Here is an 18,348-nt window from a genome sequence, read left to right as displayed (position 1 = left end):
GCTTCGCATTTTAAGATGCTAGTGCAACCCATCTTATGTAGACAAATGTGGATTATTTTCTATGGTCTCGGAACTAGTTTAATGCAGCTCCATTTTAGTGAATGATATCTTAAAAAAAGAAATATTTTTGTAATTCAAACTGATAAAGATTTGACGATTTCTTGGGTCTCCAGGCGGGGAAAGCTTACAGTGATACAGATTTGATTATAATATTAGAAATGATGTCCTTTGCCTTTCCTTGGTTAGCTAGAGTCTTAGTTGGAAGCATAGTATGGCACACTCAACTATGTCTGGTAGTATCACATTTCTCTGTGGCGCTATTGTTATTATCACTATTATTGATATTTTTTGTTATACACATACAGTGTATAACAGATAAATGCTTAAATTTGACAACCAGATCATAGTACTTGGTGTCTTCATGCAAGTCTTTCAGACCGCCTTTAAAAGCATGGAGTGGGGAGTTCTGTAAAAAATGTTGTACTCCTTTTCCTTTGCATCGCACCCACATGCAGCACTTTCATGATAACCCTACTTCTTACAGATTTGGCTACATTTCCCTTTGTCCTGTTTTGGATGTGGTAGATTCTGAACCATTCACAAAAATGATGGTCAAACCCTGGGTTTCGAATCAGATTGGGCTTATGGGATGATGATCATTCCAGCATTCTTTCCGCTTCTCAGTGACATCAAATATCTGTGTGACTTGAAGACAGACCCAAGGTAGCCTGCACGACTTCAGGCATATAGATGGTGAATTCTGGAAAGTGCTCTTCAGATCTAAGTTCTTGTGGGACTTTTGTCTTCTTAAGGATTTGCATCTCAGTAGCTTTTCTTGTGAGTTTGGGAAGAGCAGTATTGGACCGACCAGGCAGTCACTGTATGGGAATAGATCTAACAGTGCCAATAATGGTCACCATGGCCTCCTTCAGTTCCCACATCTATCTTAATCATTAATGAGAACCACTTCCACTGTATTTGTTAAACATTTATTATGTTATGGGTGATTTCTTTTCTTTGGACACCTCCAGGTTGCCTGCAGTTAAACACACAGGAAATTAGGTTAAGCTGCAGTATTTTAATGAATAAAATAGGTGACTCACACTGATAACAATCTTGTACTAAATCCTCAGCAAGTTGTGCTGAAGTTGAGACATACAGTTTAGTTGTTATATGTAATGTTAAAGACAACATCCAAGAATGCTGATCATAAATACTGTGCTAATGGCTTGGTGGAAGTATGGTGAGCCAATGTGGTATACTTTGTACCTCAACAGAGGTAAACAAGTAAATATAGTACTTGGCCTCTGTAGAGTGTGATAGTAGAGTGTGCAATTGTAATTGTTACAAGCAATGACTGAACCTCAAATGCAGAATTAATATTAAAGAGTGCATAATTAATGCAAACTATTGAAAGGTAGAATCAAACAAAAATAACTACACAATTAAGTACAGTAATAATGGAACAAGTGACAATACTTACACCAAATCGCACTGTCATTTGACAGCTATAACAATAAGTGAATAGACAGAAAGTTACAGGATAATTGTGTAAATTATATCTGGAATACTTTTTGCCTCAAAGAGTGATCATAAGTTATTGGTAATGCTGTTGCAAGAGGTGTGTGTGTGTGTTTAAAAAATGTAAGAGCTAAGGGAACTAAACTGATGGTTATCATATTCTGGTAATAAAATTACAAGTTAGCTAAAATTATTTACATTACATTGGAAGAGAATGTAAACAAGCAGTTACACAAAGCTGTATCCTTGTTAGGTTGATAACTTCATTTTACTTACTATACAATTGATTGTGAAGTAATCACAAATAGTACAACAGAACCAATAATTGTGATCATGCAAGGTGATCATGACTGCAGGGTAAAACCAGTTACCACTAATAACGTCTTGTCATTGAGTGTGTAAAAGAATTGAGAGTAGCTGAACAGGGTAGTTTTTTGTGTGTTACTAACAACACGTCTATACAATAAAGGGGTAGACAGCAAAGCTATACATGGTTGCACTGATGTAGATGTATAAAAACAGTGAGCGACCAGTTACACCTATTAATTAATTGCATACATAGTGACTGTGAGCAATTGACTGTGAGCAATGAATAAAAGCTATTACAAGAAAACATGTTGTCACTGAATGTGTGGAGTGGCAGAGTAAACTGGGTAGCTTGTCATGTATTGTCAGTTAAAATCTAGCTATATTTAACTTTGTAAAACTCTGTTCGAACAAGCCTAGTAAGGCCCAGTGATACCGACCAACCACTGTGTCATCCTCTGCCAATAGGCATACTGGATGCAGTTAAGGAGGGGCATGTGGTCAGCTCATTGCTCTCCTGGTGTCTGTCAGCTTTCATGACCAGAGCCACTACTTCTCAGTCAAATATCTCCTCAAATGGCCTCACAAGGCCTGGGTGCACCCTGCTTGTCAGCAGTGCTCGGCAGACATGGACGGTGATACATTAAAGTTGTAGCTAAGCCCAGTGGCACTTAACTTCAGTGATCAGACTGGAATCAATGTCACTAATGCAGCAGGGCCATTGGCCTTGAACTTGCTACTATTATGCGAAAGTACAGAACTGATAAAGAATAAAAGCTACTTCATAATTAATCCACAATTGAAACCACGTTGTTCAGCTATTTTCAGTTTTTTATACGTTTAGTGACAAGATGTTATTTGTGGTAATGGCTTTTATTCTATGGTCATGATCGCTATGTTTGATCAGTTAATGGTCCTGTTGTACTATATGTAATTACTTTACCAATCAGTTGTATAATAATTTGTATGGTGTTATCAACCTAATGATGTAGCTCTGTGTAACCACTGCTTTATGATCTCTTCCATTGTAAATAATTGTAGCTAACTTAAAACACCTCACTTGTAATTCTATTAACAGTGTACCACAACTATCAGCTTGGTTGCCTTAGCTTTTTTATGTTTTTAATAGGTAGCCCATCTCTTGTCATGACATTACTAATAACTTATGATCATTCTGAGAGATGAAAATTATCATTCCAGATATATTTTACATAATTATTCTGCATCTGTATATTTATTCACTTACTGTCGTAGTTGTCAAATGACGATATAATTTAGTTCAAGTACTGTTGCCTGTTCCATTGTTATTGTGCATAATTGTATTGTTAACATTTGCTCAGTTGTACTTTCCAATTGTTTGCATTAATCATGCACTCTATAAAATTAGTACTGTGCTTAAGGTTTCGTAATTGCTTGCAGCAGTTAAAATTGCATGGCCAATTGTTGCACTCAACAGAGGCCAAATACTATATTTACATGTTTACCTCTGTCAAGAAGCAGCCTTCTCTTGGCAGTTTACTGTATGCAGAATGCCATATTGACTCACCATACATCTACCAAGCCGTAAAGGCAGAATGTTTACAATCAGAGTTCTTGGATGTTGCCTTTAACATGACACACAAGAACCAGACTATCTATGCGCTGATTTCAGCACAACTAGGTGAGCATTTAGTATAAGTTTATCTGTGTTTCTTGATTTTATTCTTTAAAATACTGTTGCTTTAGCCTAGTTTCTTGTTCTGTTTAACTCCAGGCAACATGAAGGTGTTCAAAGAAACAAAATTGGTTGTAGCACAATAAATGTGTAATAATACAGTTGAGGTGGTTTTCATTAATCTTGTCAGCCATGGGCTTATCATGATCAAGATTACATCTTAGTTGTACGTGTGCTGTTATCTGATGCCAGGGGACAAAATGCTTATTGAAGATCATTGACTCCATAATTAGCTGATCACTTTATTTTGCCAAAACAAAAAAATAGCCACAGGCACTAAGGCTAGATTCACAAGGCTCTGGTGTATTTCTCACATGGAAGACCATTAAGCTTAAGAAATGCTTTTGTACAGTTTCCACCAAGACAACAGGCATTTGTAATTGCACCATGTTATTTGAACTGAAGTGTGTGAATGATAGTGTTTACTACACATCTTTTGTGACAAGAAACTGCAGAAAACTGAAGTATAATGATCATTCACATATTCCATAAGTATCTCATTTTTAATTTAATGATTTACAGTATATTTTTCACAGTTACAAATATGATGAAAGGTCATGTTGCTTGTAGCAAATTAAGTGAATGATAAAATCTTATTGTTGGGCATAAGGATTATAATACACTATACTCTACAATAGTGGAATGCCAAAAACTCAAATTGCAGTGAAAACATGCGTAAACAAATAACAGTTAGATGTAAATGACAAGCAGAAGTTGGAAGAATATAGATGCAGAATTTCTGTGTCTTAAGAAGCACACTATTTTATTTATAAGAAAAGTCATCAAAAACTTGCCATTTTTAGCTTGGAGGAATTTATTTCTAAAATATAATATGGAAAATTGCTGGTGTAGCGAAGAAATTTGGATAAAGTGCACATTCTGCAAAAAATGAGCACTGTATGAATAACCAAAGAATCGTTAACCCCTTATCATATTGATCTTGTTTCAAATTATGTTCAAAAAAAATATTTTTTGATAATGAAAAACATCCTATAGTTTATGCCCTTACATACAGACATATAAAGATAGCTTTCAAAGCTCAAAATAATGAGTTACAAAATTTTATAGGTCACCAGTAATAAAATCCCAAATATACTCATGCACTGAACTTTGATGAAAATATCGTGAAACTTGAAGTCATTTTTTAGTTTTTGTGTAGGTATAAAGTCTAACCATGTATTTCACTCACTTTCTGAAGCACTAAATTCAAGGATGAACTCAGGATCACTACCATATTTTACGGACTATGAGATGCACTTTTTTCTGCAAAAAATAGCTTCCAAAATTTGGGTGCATCTTACAGTTGAAATTAATATAAAAATGTCTGGTGTTTGATTTAAAATTCCTGCAGCTCACCTTTGCAGCCCGCCATCACAAACACTGAACACTTATTTGTGTTATCAGTAACAACACAATATTTTTGTTAGTAGCTAGTTTCGTAATGGAAGAAATGGTTTTGACACGATGTCAGCTATAAACTGAAAATAATAGCATATGCCAGAACAACATGGAAACAGAGCAGCTGAGCAGTATTTTGACCCTCCACCAACAGAAAAAAAGCATTCACAATTGGCGGGCTACTAAAGAACTGAAAAAAAAGGGTAGACTAAATGTGCAAATTGAGGACTAATTGCAAAATGGCCAAAACTAAAAGATGATCTATTGAAATAGATTAAAGGACACCATCAAAGTGGCATTCGAATTAATACTATAATGTTTCAAATACATGCTCATAAGCTAGTGCTACAGTGGAACTTAGCAGACTTAAAGAATGGAGTTGGCTGGTCCTATAGGTTTATGAAGCATTGTGGACTTAGCATGCAAACCAAAATCAAAATAACTCAAATGCCACAAGATTATGAAGAGAAATTATCATTCCATCACTTTATTATTCAACATCGAATGTAAACCATTGTGGAAATAAGCCAAAATAGAATTTGGATGCAACTCCTTTGACATTTGATGTGCTGAGTAACAAAGCTGTTGCCATGAAAGGTGCGAAAACTGTAACTATAAAAACAAGTGAACATGAAAAAATACATTAAACTATTGTCCTTTCATGTTGTGCTGATGGTATTAACTTAACACAATGATCATTTCCGAGCATAAAACAATGCCAAAACCTTCTGAAATACTGCCAGGTGGTGGTGTTCACATACATGACAAGTGTTGGATGGGCAAGGCTGGTATGAAATTATTGATTAACAGTGTGTGCTAGAGAAGGAAAGATGCTTTATTGAAGAAGAGTTCTCTTCTTGTGCTAGATTAGTTTAATAGTCATTTGAAAAATTATGTGAAAGAGAAACTGAGACAGGAAAATACAGAGCTTACTATTAATCTAGGAGGACTTACTTCACAATTGCAACCCCTTGATGTCTAGATAATTAACCATTGAAAACGTATGTGAGGGACGAATGGAACAAATTTACTATGAATGAAACCAACATGAATTCATGCTGAAGGGGTCTTTAAAGCAATCTAGAATCAACAAAGTGTGTCAGTGGATGAAACAGTCATGGTCTAGAGAGAGAGAAGACATTATTGTTAAATCTTCCAAAAAGTGCAACGTAAATAATGTTCTCAAAGGCAGTGAAGACCATCTCATATATGAAGAGCACGTTGAAGAAGAAGAAGAAGAAGGTTTTCAGAGATTTCAAAGCTCAGTTCAGTTTCATAAACTAAGAATTTGTCTAGTCTTGCTTTGCAATCTAATAATAAAAATGTTATTTTTAAAAAATTGCTTAAAAATTAAGGCAGTCTTATAGTCTGTAGTGTGTTATAGTCCATAAAATAAAGAACTTTTTGAAAGCATTGCCTAAACAATAATGCAGGAAAGAGGCTGAAAGCATGTGTTTTGTTGTCGAGCATCCAAAGCTGCACACGGTAAAGATGATATCCAGTGGCAACCACCTGAACAGAGTCCCAAGGCTGGCTAACAGTTCTCTAAGATCCTGTCAGATTGCTACCTGCCTGCAGCAACCTATGACTGACTATTTCTACTACCCGCCAGCAGCTTCACAGTGACAAACATGCCTGCTGTTTCCCTGTCCAACTCTGACTTCTACTATCTTCAGTTACTCACTCTGAGTACTCCCAGAGCATCTGGATCCAGAGTTTTGTTCATATTTCCTCTCTGACCCCTCTGTCTACTGCCATAGCATAATGTCTAAGATCTCTTGCCACCTTATTGGCTCTGCTTATGCCTTGCTTAATAAGGTCACACTCTGCGTCCTAAGCCCTTTATTGGCTTCTCATGACATAGCTTTGTCCCCACCAAAGGCCTTTTCTCTGTCTCCCATGTATCCTACTGTCCTGTGTCTAATAAGGAGTGCTGGTCTCACCATTATACTGTCATATGTGGATTGGATGTAGGCTCCATGCCTATGAATAGACCACTGCCCAGTAATGCCATGTGGACTCTGTATGCTTATAGCTTATCTCAGTTTCTTCTGGCTGATACACTGGCATCTAGTTGATCACCGCTCTTCTGCATTGCTTCCCGGTGGCTTCTGTGGCAATGCCATATAATTTCTTTCTTTCTTTGTTTATAGGAGACTTGGCTTTTTCTTGTGGACACAACAAATGCATTTGCCTTAGGAGGTGGTATCCCTATCACTATGTATGTCCATGATATATTCATCATCATAGGGTATTTTGCATTGCTTGCATGTTCTACGTGTGGCCGTTCAGTGATCGTAGTGCCATTACAAAGTGGTGCACACTGTTCTGGCATGTTGTCGAGACCCATTCTTCTTTTTTTACCCATGATAATGAACCCTATGGTGCTGATGTCCACTTCTGTGGACAGCTATTGTCACCTCTTCTTTGTTGTTTACAATCAATCCTCAGGCTGCAAATCCACACAGTTCACCCAAGTGAACACTCCCAACTAATGGCGTGCCCTGTGTGCATTTTTAGCCTCAGGGTCGATTGAAAATGCCAAACAAGACGTTAACATCTGTCCACTGTATGGTCAACTGTGCCACAGGGTTTGTAATATTACTTAAAATCCAGATGCGAAATTTCAGCTGCTGATACATTCTGGAAGAGAACGTAAAAAAAAACCCATGAAAACAGCATTTCATGGCTTCACAAATGCAACTGAGAGAGAGCTATCTTCGGTGACACAAGCTGCTATTATGGGGAGCATAGCATGCTGTTCTCCAAAGAAAATCATGATGTAAACCCTTCGAAATCTGAAAAAATTCTTGCTCAGGTTTAAAAAAATCCCGTCTCATTCTTAGCTGTATGTCAAATTTACTCTAACAAAGTAAAAGTTGTCCATAGACTACACAAATTTTGAGTGCATAATAATATGTAAGTTTATGAAGTTGAGTAATATATCTCATACATAAGCATACAGGTAGCATACTAGTGTGATTTGTAAATTACTTGAATACTGAATATCTTCAGAGCTCCGTCAATGATTAAGTGTTCCCTAACAAACCAATGGAAGCAGTGATGATGAGGATACAGTGTTGCATAGCATAGGTATTCATCATGTCTGCATACTAGACAGTTTGAAGTACAAAAACCATACAGCAAATAGCATATTTAATAATTCTTTTGGTAACTTCTAGTTTATATTTGCAGCTAAAATTTTGTGTTGGGAATTTTTGCAAAGTTGACCGTAATCGAAAAGATTTTGGCAGGACAGGGTTTACTGTTCTCATGTAAGACCAAATTCCAGTGATAATCTGTGTAACTGTCAGATGAGTTCATGTCACTGACAGATTGCATGTGACACTTTTTGGTAGACTCAGACAATAATTACAATAAGTAAGATTTTTAAGGACTTTTTTTTACAAAGATTTGGTGTGTGATGTATGGTTAATATAAGAAATTTGAGAAGTATTTTGGTAGTCCTGATCTCATTTCAATCAGAGACTGTAAAATTGATTCCTTTGACATAACAGCCATTGTGCATTTGTGTAAATTAGAACTACTGCTCCCACCAAAATGCTCTCAGGGTTTGACCATCAGTAACTGCACAATGCATATTAAATGTTTAACTACCAAATATTGTGCTTAAATTGCTATTACAGTATCATGCACATTAATGAGCAGAAGTAGTAAGCACATGCGATCAATGAGCAGTATCATCTTTATCAACTAAATTCTAACTGTGGTTGCATCTTGGTGGCTCGTTGATTATATGCTTGACCATGGCACCATGGAGCTGGGGTTTGATTCCAGGTTAATCACAAGATATTTTGATTTCTCGCTTCTTTTGCATGTGGTAATTATTTTAAAGTTGTGAATGCTGAGCTGCATCATGATTTGTAGTTCACATTAAACTGGGTGGGTAAATCCCTCCAAAGGTCTGAGGAAGGAAAGATTCACCACATTAAAGGACCATTCCCAGTAAATCACTGCAGTGGTTAAACAAAATTTCAGGCTGATATTAACTCTACACAAGCAGACTGTGCTAATATCTGTATTGATAGTTTCTGTAGTGTTTGATAACAATGACTTTCAAGCAAACAAACAGAAAGCTGCCAAAATCGTGGCCAGTGATATGTAATATGTATGTTTCTCTCATGCTCAGCAAACTTCTGAAACCCGTACGTGACATAACTTTTGTCCAGTGTTCATTCAAATTAGCCACACCACCTAGATGGTCATGAATTATCAGTTGCTGAATGATGTATTCTCTGAGGTAACAACTGTAAACATACTACATTTTGAAACCACACCACCTGGATATATGTCGTGCTGTTTCCCTAGTGTTCTGGGCCACTGTGCTGAGCAGCATTATGTATTAGAGCCTTAAGTGCTGAGAGCTGTATTTCTTTTCATTTACTTTAGCTGTAAGACTGTTTCAGTGTTTCTGGCTAAAAAGAAGTTCTTTAAGTTTTCTACTCATTTTCCTCCATCTTTATTATATGAAATCTTTACTAATGAATACTTAATACCTATGATGTACAATTAATATCCTCGGTGAAGCATAATAATCATGTTCATGGTAGCTGATTTAGCTGTGTTGCCAAGTGTGCTTCATGCTTATTCAGATAAACACTGAACCTCGGCCAGTTTTAAAGTTTAGTGTTATTTAAAATAGTGTTAGTGAACTGGACATATTTTCTAAACTAAGATAAACATTGATCTCCAATTAACAGTGTTTGTACAGATGGCCCAAGAGTTATCTAACAGCTTGTATTATTTATCATAAGAAATTTCACAATGAGATTTGTAAGTCATAGTGCAATAGTAACATCCATACATGTGTGAAACAGCAGAGCACAAAAGATTCTACATAACTCTGTAGAGGCTGGAATGTGACCCCTATGGTGAAGGCTGAAATGGTTGACAACAGGTCAGGTTGGAGCACAGGCTTCCTGCCTGGATGTGGGCTACGGCTGTGGTGGTGACTGTACTTGTATGGACGCACAAGTTGCCAGAGAGATGGTCACCAACAGAAAGTTGTCACCCAGCAGGTGGCCCAGTGGTGTGAAGAGGCCAAATTATCTGCTTATGCACTCCAGCTCAGGAGGATGCCTGCGGCTACTGAAGTCTATCCATAGAAGGTGGTTGACTGCTTCCTCTGGTAGCACAGTCATCCTCATCTTGAAGTTAACAGCTGTCGTTGACTATGGGGTTTAGCATAACATAGATACCTCAATATCACTGGGCATAACAAGCATCTGACAGTGAGGGTCTGTTCTAGGGAGGGAGATGGCTTTATTTATGTGAGCTGCCTGGTTAGTATTTCTCCAACAACACTGGTACTTTCACCCAGTAATTCATGCTGGGCTGGTGCGGGGCATCGCCATTGGGGAGCAATGACTTAATTTTTTCTGGTTTACTTGTTTGGTCAGCTCCCCAAGTTCCCTCTAAGATTTTACAACTTCACCTTTCATAGGTGCCGGTTGCTGCTTTCCACATTGTCAGCACTCTGAATTAGTGCTCTTGCACTCTGATTACCCTTCTTGCGAAATGGTGTCTGGACTTCAGGCCAGTAACTGCTTCTCCTCTATGACGTCATTTTGTTGAATGTTGCAGGAACAGTACATTGTCCATGTTGAAGGTATGGCACAACATACGAAACTGTCTTTAGTGTTTTAAATATGCAGGTTGTCACTAAATACTGTACATGATGTTGATGGTAAAGAGTTAACATTAAAACATACTGAGCAGCTAGGTTTGGATTAAGAAAAAATATTACAGTAACATAACCATTGACTCGTCTACGGTTATTTGAGAAAGTTTAAGGGAAGACAATTCGAGAAAGTTTAAGGGAAGACAAATGGAAGGAGATTAACAGAGCGAACAGCGTAGATGGAAATTTAACATTTTCTTAAATATTTTCCTCCAGAACTTTGGGGTCTGTTTTTTTTCTCTCTCTGTCTCTAAAAGAAAAGAGTATAATGAAACAGAAATAAATTGTGCATTAAAAGTATGATTGTGTCTTGTGGTAGGAGAAGCAGATTCTAACTGTTTCAGAAGATTTGTAACAAAGATTGAAAACAGTACTGTAAAATCCTGAAAACTGTTATAAAGAAACAGAATCAGAAGTACTATAAACAGAAGATATAATCATCCAAGAGAGAAGAAAAAAAAATAGTATTTTTATGTACTTCAACAAAGTTTTTTTGGCTTATTACCTTCTGTCTGTACCATATTTACATATATTGGCTTCAGGTGACTGAAAAAATGTTTGTACTCGGGTATATAAGACTGTCATTTAGTCATAAATTGATTTCTGATTGTCGTATCTGGTAAGTTCAGTGCAGTTTGTGTGGCGAGATGCTTCTCTTATTTTGTAGTTCTTGACAATGGACATCATAGGCAGAAATTAATTACATGGTGTAAAATATTGTGATCCGAAACTGGAATAAATATAAAAAATTTTCCAGGATCACTGTGTATTGTGCTATGACTGCCACAACTTGTGAAAACAGTGTGATGCATTATTGAATAAGAAAAACAAATACAAACAGCATGGAAAATTAAATGAAATTTCCATATATGTATGACAGAAAAATACAGTGAAGCTGTTGCCCACTGCTTTGTGTGAGTACTTCGTCATAGTGGAAGCAAAGATTATACTCGATAATAAATTATTCATATGTAGGTGCCTTAGATATGCTTTGGAAGACCCTGTTTACTCCATAGGCAACATGGATTTCAAAATTGCAACCCTAAATAATTAGCTGTCTAAGGCAGGCATATTTGTGATTATGATTGCTTTTAGAAGCTTCTTGGAATGGAATGCTGCCCAGATAGAACAACCATATCCACATTAAAAGCTATACAGGAGGGCCTGACAAATATTGTGTTAGTATATGCCATTGCCTTTAATTTTGTGTAAAATTCTACATGGAAAAACAATACTCATAAATTGAAAACAAGTATCTGGAGCTCCACAAGGTTCCGTATTGCATTTGCCCAATGTTACTAATCTGCATATGTGACCTTCCAAGGATTTTAAAATGTTGAGCGTATGTTTGCTGATATGTAAGTGTACTAATGAAGGGTCCACAGTCAGCTATATGAGAGACAGTTCAGATATTGATTGAACAGGCCTATCACTGATTCACAGTAAACAGTTGGTGTGAACTTTAAAAAGATCACATTATACAATGTCAGAGAAATAAAATAGTGTGCTGGTACCAGAAACAGACATTAATAGTAGGAGACCATCTGTAACATGTTAAAATTTAGTCAACACTTAGGTTGAGTAATCAAGCAGATCAGTTAAACATATTTTGCTTTTAAAAGTATTTATTAGTGTGATGATGTGTAGGTTAAACTGCTAGCTGATTCTGCGTGCTTACACTCCATTGTTTTATGGATTTAATTTCTGGGGCAAGGCAGCTGAAGTAAGAAAAGTATTCATCAGCAAAAAACTAGCAATAAGAATGCTATGTGAAGTAAATAATCGCAATTTTTATAAATATCCAGAGTTCCTTATGTTTACTTCATAATGCTACTTGATGATGATGATGATGATGATGATGATGATGATGATGATGATGATGAATACAAGTTTCATTGTACTGTGGATTAAAAAGCCACAATAAAAGGCAGAAAACTGACTTTGCCTCCTTGTCTATTATGCTGCTTCAAAGGTCTTGAACACTCTCTTCTGACATAAAGCAAGAAACTAGGAATACTTAGAAACTGAAAAGACTATTGGGAAGAACCATTATCCTAAGAAATTTTCTGGACACTTAGATTCAATCCTTGAAGACCTCTGTTGATGCATGAGATGAAGCAATTCAAGATATAAACGACCTTTATTCTGTCAGCATGTAGATAACCTATGCTGTGATGAATACTAATGTAATTGTTGTAAATATTATGGTTACAGTAGTAAGTAAGCAGCTATTTAGTATAACTGAGGAAGCAACAACATTTTTCAAAGTTGTGGCTCTCCTGTTAATTTTACAGTATTGAGTTGAGTAATCACAAATGGAAACTGTTAACCACTGTCAAACTGCTATAAAAAAAATAACTGTTTTGGTCTAATAATGCATATAGCGGACTCAGTCCAGGTACTCTTATGCTATTTATGATGGGGTCCGCGGAACATAGTGAAGTAGTTAATGAGCAGTTAAAACATTTTCTCTTGTGGAGTGCAGTTTTATCTCCTGTTATAAAAGAGTAACTAAAAGGGTTTGGCTAAAGTCAGAACACATTCCTGATGTAGAAGAAGAAAACATCTTGTTTTACCATGGGTCCAATAGCACTTTTTTCCATGTTATAACTCAGTTTCTACAACTCTGCATAGCTCACTAATTATGGGGGAAAAACAGGAACAGGACACATCAACATGTCACATGAAACTCTTTATTACATGAAAAGTTCTTTATTGTTGATACACTATGTGATCAAAAGTATCAGGACACCTGGCTGGATATTACTTAAAAGTTTGTGGCACCCTCCATCGGTAATGCTGTAATTCAATAGGGTGTTGGCCCACACTTAGCCTTGATGGCAGCCCATTTTTCACGGAGTGCTGCACTGAGGAGAGGTATTGATGTCGGTCGGTGAGGCCTTGGTATGAAGTTAGTGATCCAAAACATCCAAAAGGTGTTCTATAGGATTCAGGTCAGGACTCTGTGCAGGACAGTCCATTATAGGTATGTTATCATCATGTAACCACTCCGCTGCAGGCTGTGCATTATGAACAGGTGCTCGATCATGTTGAAAGATGCAGTCGCCATCCCTGAACTGCTCTTCAACAGTGGGAAGCAAGAAAGTGCTTTAAACATCAATGTAGGTCTATACTGTGATAGTGTCATGCAAAACAAGCCCCCTCCATGAAAACACGACCACACCAAAACACCACCACCTCCGAATTTTACTGTTGACACTACACCCTCTGGCAGATGGTGTTCACCGGGCATTCGCCATACACACACCCTGCCATTGGATCGTCGCATTGTGTATCATGGTTCATCACTACACACAATGTTTTTCCACTGTACAGTCGTCCAATGTTTACACTCCTTACACCAAGCAAGGTGTCGTTTGGCATTTACCAGCGTGATGTGTGACTTATGAGCACCTGCGCGACCATGAAATCAAAGTTTTCTCACCACCCACGTGTCATAGTACTTGTACTGGATCCTAATGCAGTTTGGAATTCCTGTGTGATGGTCTGAATAGATGTCTGCCTCTTATACATTACTACCCTCTTCAACTGTCGGCGGTCTGTCAGTCAACAGACGAGGTCAGCCTGTACGGTTTTGTGCTGCACGTGTCCTTCACATTTCCACTTTACTGTCACATGGAAACAATGGGCCTAGGTATGTTTAGGAGTGTGGAAATCTCGCGTGCAGACATATGACACAAGTGACACCCTATCACCCAATCACGTTCAAAGTCCGTGAGTTCTGCGGAACACCCCGTTCTGCTCTCTCACGATGCCTAAGGACTATTGAGATTGCTAATATGGAGTACGTATGGTGGCAGCACAATGCATGTAATATGAAAAACATATGTTTTCGGTAGTGTCCAGATACTTTTGATCACATAGTGTACATGTACATCCATCACACTATCGTTGCAGTAAATCCTAAATCTATTGGTGTATCCCTGGAACATTGGGTACAGTTACAGTCTTGCACAGTATAGGCACAAAGACACTACATTTTGTACACAAGGGCCTTTAAGTGCTCCCAACAAATAAGTTTCATGAGCTTATATCCAGTGAACGTTTAGGCTGAGGATTGTTCCATCTTACTCTTATCTGTCCATCACATAATCTTTTATATAGAATCCAGTGACCATTTAAACTATAATGAAGAGGAGCACCATTATGTATGAAGCACTGGTTTCAATGCAGTGATAAAAATTGATATTGTAGCAGATCAGAGGGAGTATTCTCTAAGAAAGCAGAGTAAGTGTATTTGTTGGGCATTGGTAGAACAACAAGAGGCCTTAATCATACAGTGTTGGCTCAAATAAAATCATGTTTGCTGATACCAACTGATGAAAATTTATACTCTCATAAAATTTAAATGTCTTAATCTTTGGACAATATAACTACACTAAAACAGTTGTTGACACATCGATGAATAAACCGTGCAGGAAAATCAGATGCTCATAATGCCGGCACACACTGTGATGGCATGAATGTAGCAGGTTATCATTTACATGAAATAATGATATATCAGTGTTTCTTGTTGCAGCTACTTGTTTTATGCTGACACTGGGATAATCATTCGACTGAATGAAGAACTGACTACTCAGGCTGTGACATCCTTGTTCTGTGGTTCCCCAGTTCAAAGTAGTAGACTTAAATTTCTTACACTGCTTAAGGTGATGACAAGTTTCTTGCAGGTCACATTTGTTCTGAAAATATTTACTGTTAAAATCTGAGTGCCATGCCCATTGTTGTATGCTAATCAATATACGAAATGGCCATTTGCTAACTTTGCATTTGTGTACACTTACATTGCACTGTAGAGGAAATAGTCCTCAATGAACGCTGTTAAACAGTTGTGTGTTCAAGACTGTAATGATCACTTAAATAACTGACGCTACATGTAGGTAAAGGAATGAAGTGAGGTACATGCCAGCTTTGCTGAAACTGAACACACAACACTGAAGCTGAATCTAAGAATTACAACTTTATCAGATGTAACCAATACAACATTTTTAGTACTTCATGTACCAACGTATTTCATATGGTATTCGGGTATGTTCGGTTTCTGCGTGTTCCCCCAAGATTAATGTACTATGAAGAATTATAGAAAATGAAATTCTGGACACGAAACATTTGCAAAGCAGTGTCCATGTAATGTACTGCCTTCTTTTGTGTGTAAGGTATGTGTTCTGAATGTTTGGTTGTACCTTTTTGTTACAGTCTGTGTAGTGGACATAACATAATGTTTTGTGAATGTTATGTAAGGAATATTTAACAAAATAATGCTCCTGTGTTTGCATATAGTTTAAACTCTAAGTTGGTACCTGTATTTATACAAGCCTTTTTGCCATTCCCTTTCCAGTAATTTCTGTTTAATCACGCATATGGGCGTGTCTTGTCTCAAGTAGTGGAAATATAGCTTTTAGTGTTCATTGTCCCTATTAATGTTTTTAAGTCATTTGCATTTTTTGAAGTGTTGTTTCATAATGGTGTTGTTTCTGTTTTTGCAGGGACGAAAACATCTTGCAAAAATGTGGGCCAGATGCAGTGCAATATTTGTCATTTCAGCGCCACATAATATTCTATTTGTCAGTGGTTATGGTCATATCCTTAGCTGTCGTGCTTCCAGTCAATTTCCAAGGAAATTTGGGAGGAGACGAAGAAACATTTGGCCATACAACTCTCTCAAACCTTGATCCAAGGTTTGCATAAAAATCCTACAATACAAAATGCTAAGATTTAATGTATATTTTAAATCCAAGATAAGTGTAAGGTAATTTAAAGCACTGTCAAAGAAATAGTGATGGGTGGTTGCCGTTGTCCTTTTTCTGTATGGTGCAAATAACTTTTCAGTACCCCCTGGACTTCTTAAGTCTTAGCTGAAGGTACTGTCGGATTTTTCCAAGTAAATTTAGCATACACTTATTCCCAGAAGGCTGTAACATGCCAATATCCCAGACTTGACAGAGGTTGGTACATAGGATATGGATGATTACTGGAACCTGAACAGAAAAAGCATTGAAGGAAAAAAAATATTCTCTTCAGAGTCAGTAGTATTCCTCTCTTTACAGAGGAACATAATAATTTCTATATCAAGGAAAGGGCAGACAGCATTATCATCTGCATGTTTTGAAAGTTGTTGCTCAGCACTTTGTTTTGGCGTTTAATGACATTATTAAATTTAAAAAAATCTAGGTAGGAAAACAGAAACTAGAAAGAAAGGCAATTAGAAAATACCAATGAGGGATCTCCTCCTCCTCCTCCTCCTCCTCCTCAATCAGCATGATTGCCTTTGTTGTAGCTTTGTTTTTTACAAAGATATGGACATGACTTTTTTAAATGGCACCCTGTAATTTTTATTCAGTAATTCATTTCCTTTCCTAAAGACCTATTCAAAAATGTATTTCAGTGTACCATTCACTGAAACACAACGTTATTAATTACATAACACATAATTGATTTTGAGCCTGGGATCACAAACTCGTCCACTTGCTGGAGTTTTCAGAAAACAAATGAAAACAAAGTACAAACATAACACAAAATTGACTTTGACTATCCTGTACCATTGCCCAGGAGAACAACATTCAAAGGTGCTCAAAGTGGTGACCCTGGACACTGATACAAGGGTGCACTCATTGAATGAAAGAATTATTTGCCGGCCGAAGTGGCCGCGCGGTTCTGGCGCTGCAGTCTGGAACCGCGAGACCGCTACGGTCGCAGGTTCGAATCCTGCCTTGGGCGTGGATGTGTGTGATGTCCTTAGGTTAGTTAGGTTTAACTAGTTCTAAGTTCTAGGGGACTAATGACCTCAGCAGTTGAGTCCCATAGTGCTCAGAGCCATTTGAGCCAAAGAATTATTTACTGCTTCCACTGTTGCCTGTTGAAGAGAATTACAAGTAAGCATGATACGTTCCTGCATGTTCTCTGGAGTTGTTGGAATATCACAATAGACAATGTCTTCAATGCATCCCCAAGGAAAAACGTCCAGAGGATTTAAATCAGGAGACCTAACAGGCCAAGAAACTGTTCCTCCTCGACCAATCCATTCGGCAGGATACCCTTGGTATGTGCACGCAAGGCATTATGTGCTAAACATCCATCGTGTTGATACCAAATAAGCATTCTGGTTCTTAGTGACACTTCATCCAGAAGAGGAGGAAGAATTCGTCTGAGGCAGTTGGCATACGCTGTGCCATTTAAACTACCATTGATGAAATAAGGGCCAATAATTGTAGTACCAAGCATCCCGCACCAGACGTTAACTCTCCATTGACACTGATGTTCCACCTGTCTAAGCCATCATTGGTCGTTGCTGGACCAATAATGCATGTTCCTTGTATTTACCTATCCTTTGTTTGAGAAGGAACATTCATCGGTAAATAGAATGTTGGAGAAGTAGTTCGGGTTGGCGAGGATTTGCTGCTGTGCCCACTGACAGAACTGTACACGATTCTGGAAATCATTTGATACAGTTTTTGATGTAGGTGTACATGGTAAGGACAGAGCCAGTGACATGTAAGAATACAGTGTACACTGGTTTTAGGAATGCTAATCTCGTGTTCAAGGTGTCGTGTGCTCACATGTGGATTCATAGCAATGGAAGTGAGAAACAGTAACTTCGGCAATTTCATCATTGCGATTGCTATGACGATTGCATTGTCATGGGTTGAAACCTCCCATTTCCAGAAGTGTTGCAACAAGATGAGAAAAC

General features: G+C 37.5%; 1 protein-coding gene across 2 annotated transcripts in view; it reads left to right on the top strand.

Annotated features, from left to right (window-relative positions):
• LOC126236148 (CSC1-like protein 2) overlaps positions 1-18,348 on the top strand; it is a 208,804-nt gene that overhangs the window by 66,441 nt on the left and 124,015 nt on the right. For both annotated transcript variants that reach the window (XM_049945233.1, XM_049945232.1), the window contains exon 6: positions 16,148-16,339. In XM_049945233.1, coding sequence (XP_049801190.1) covers positions 16,148-16,339 — 192 coding nt within the window. The remainder of the gene's footprint in view (positions 1-16,147; positions 16,340-18,348) is intronic.

This window comes from Schistocerca nitens, chromosome 2, assembly GCF_023898315.1.
Source record: "Schistocerca nitens isolate TAMUIC-IGC-003100 chromosome 2, iqSchNite1.1, whole genome shotgun sequence".
Taxonomy (NCBI): Eukaryota; Metazoa; Arthropoda; class Insecta; order Orthoptera; family Acrididae; genus Schistocerca; species Schistocerca nitens.
Note: the sequence above shows the minus strand (reverse complement) of the source record. Positions and strands in the feature narration are given on the sequence as shown.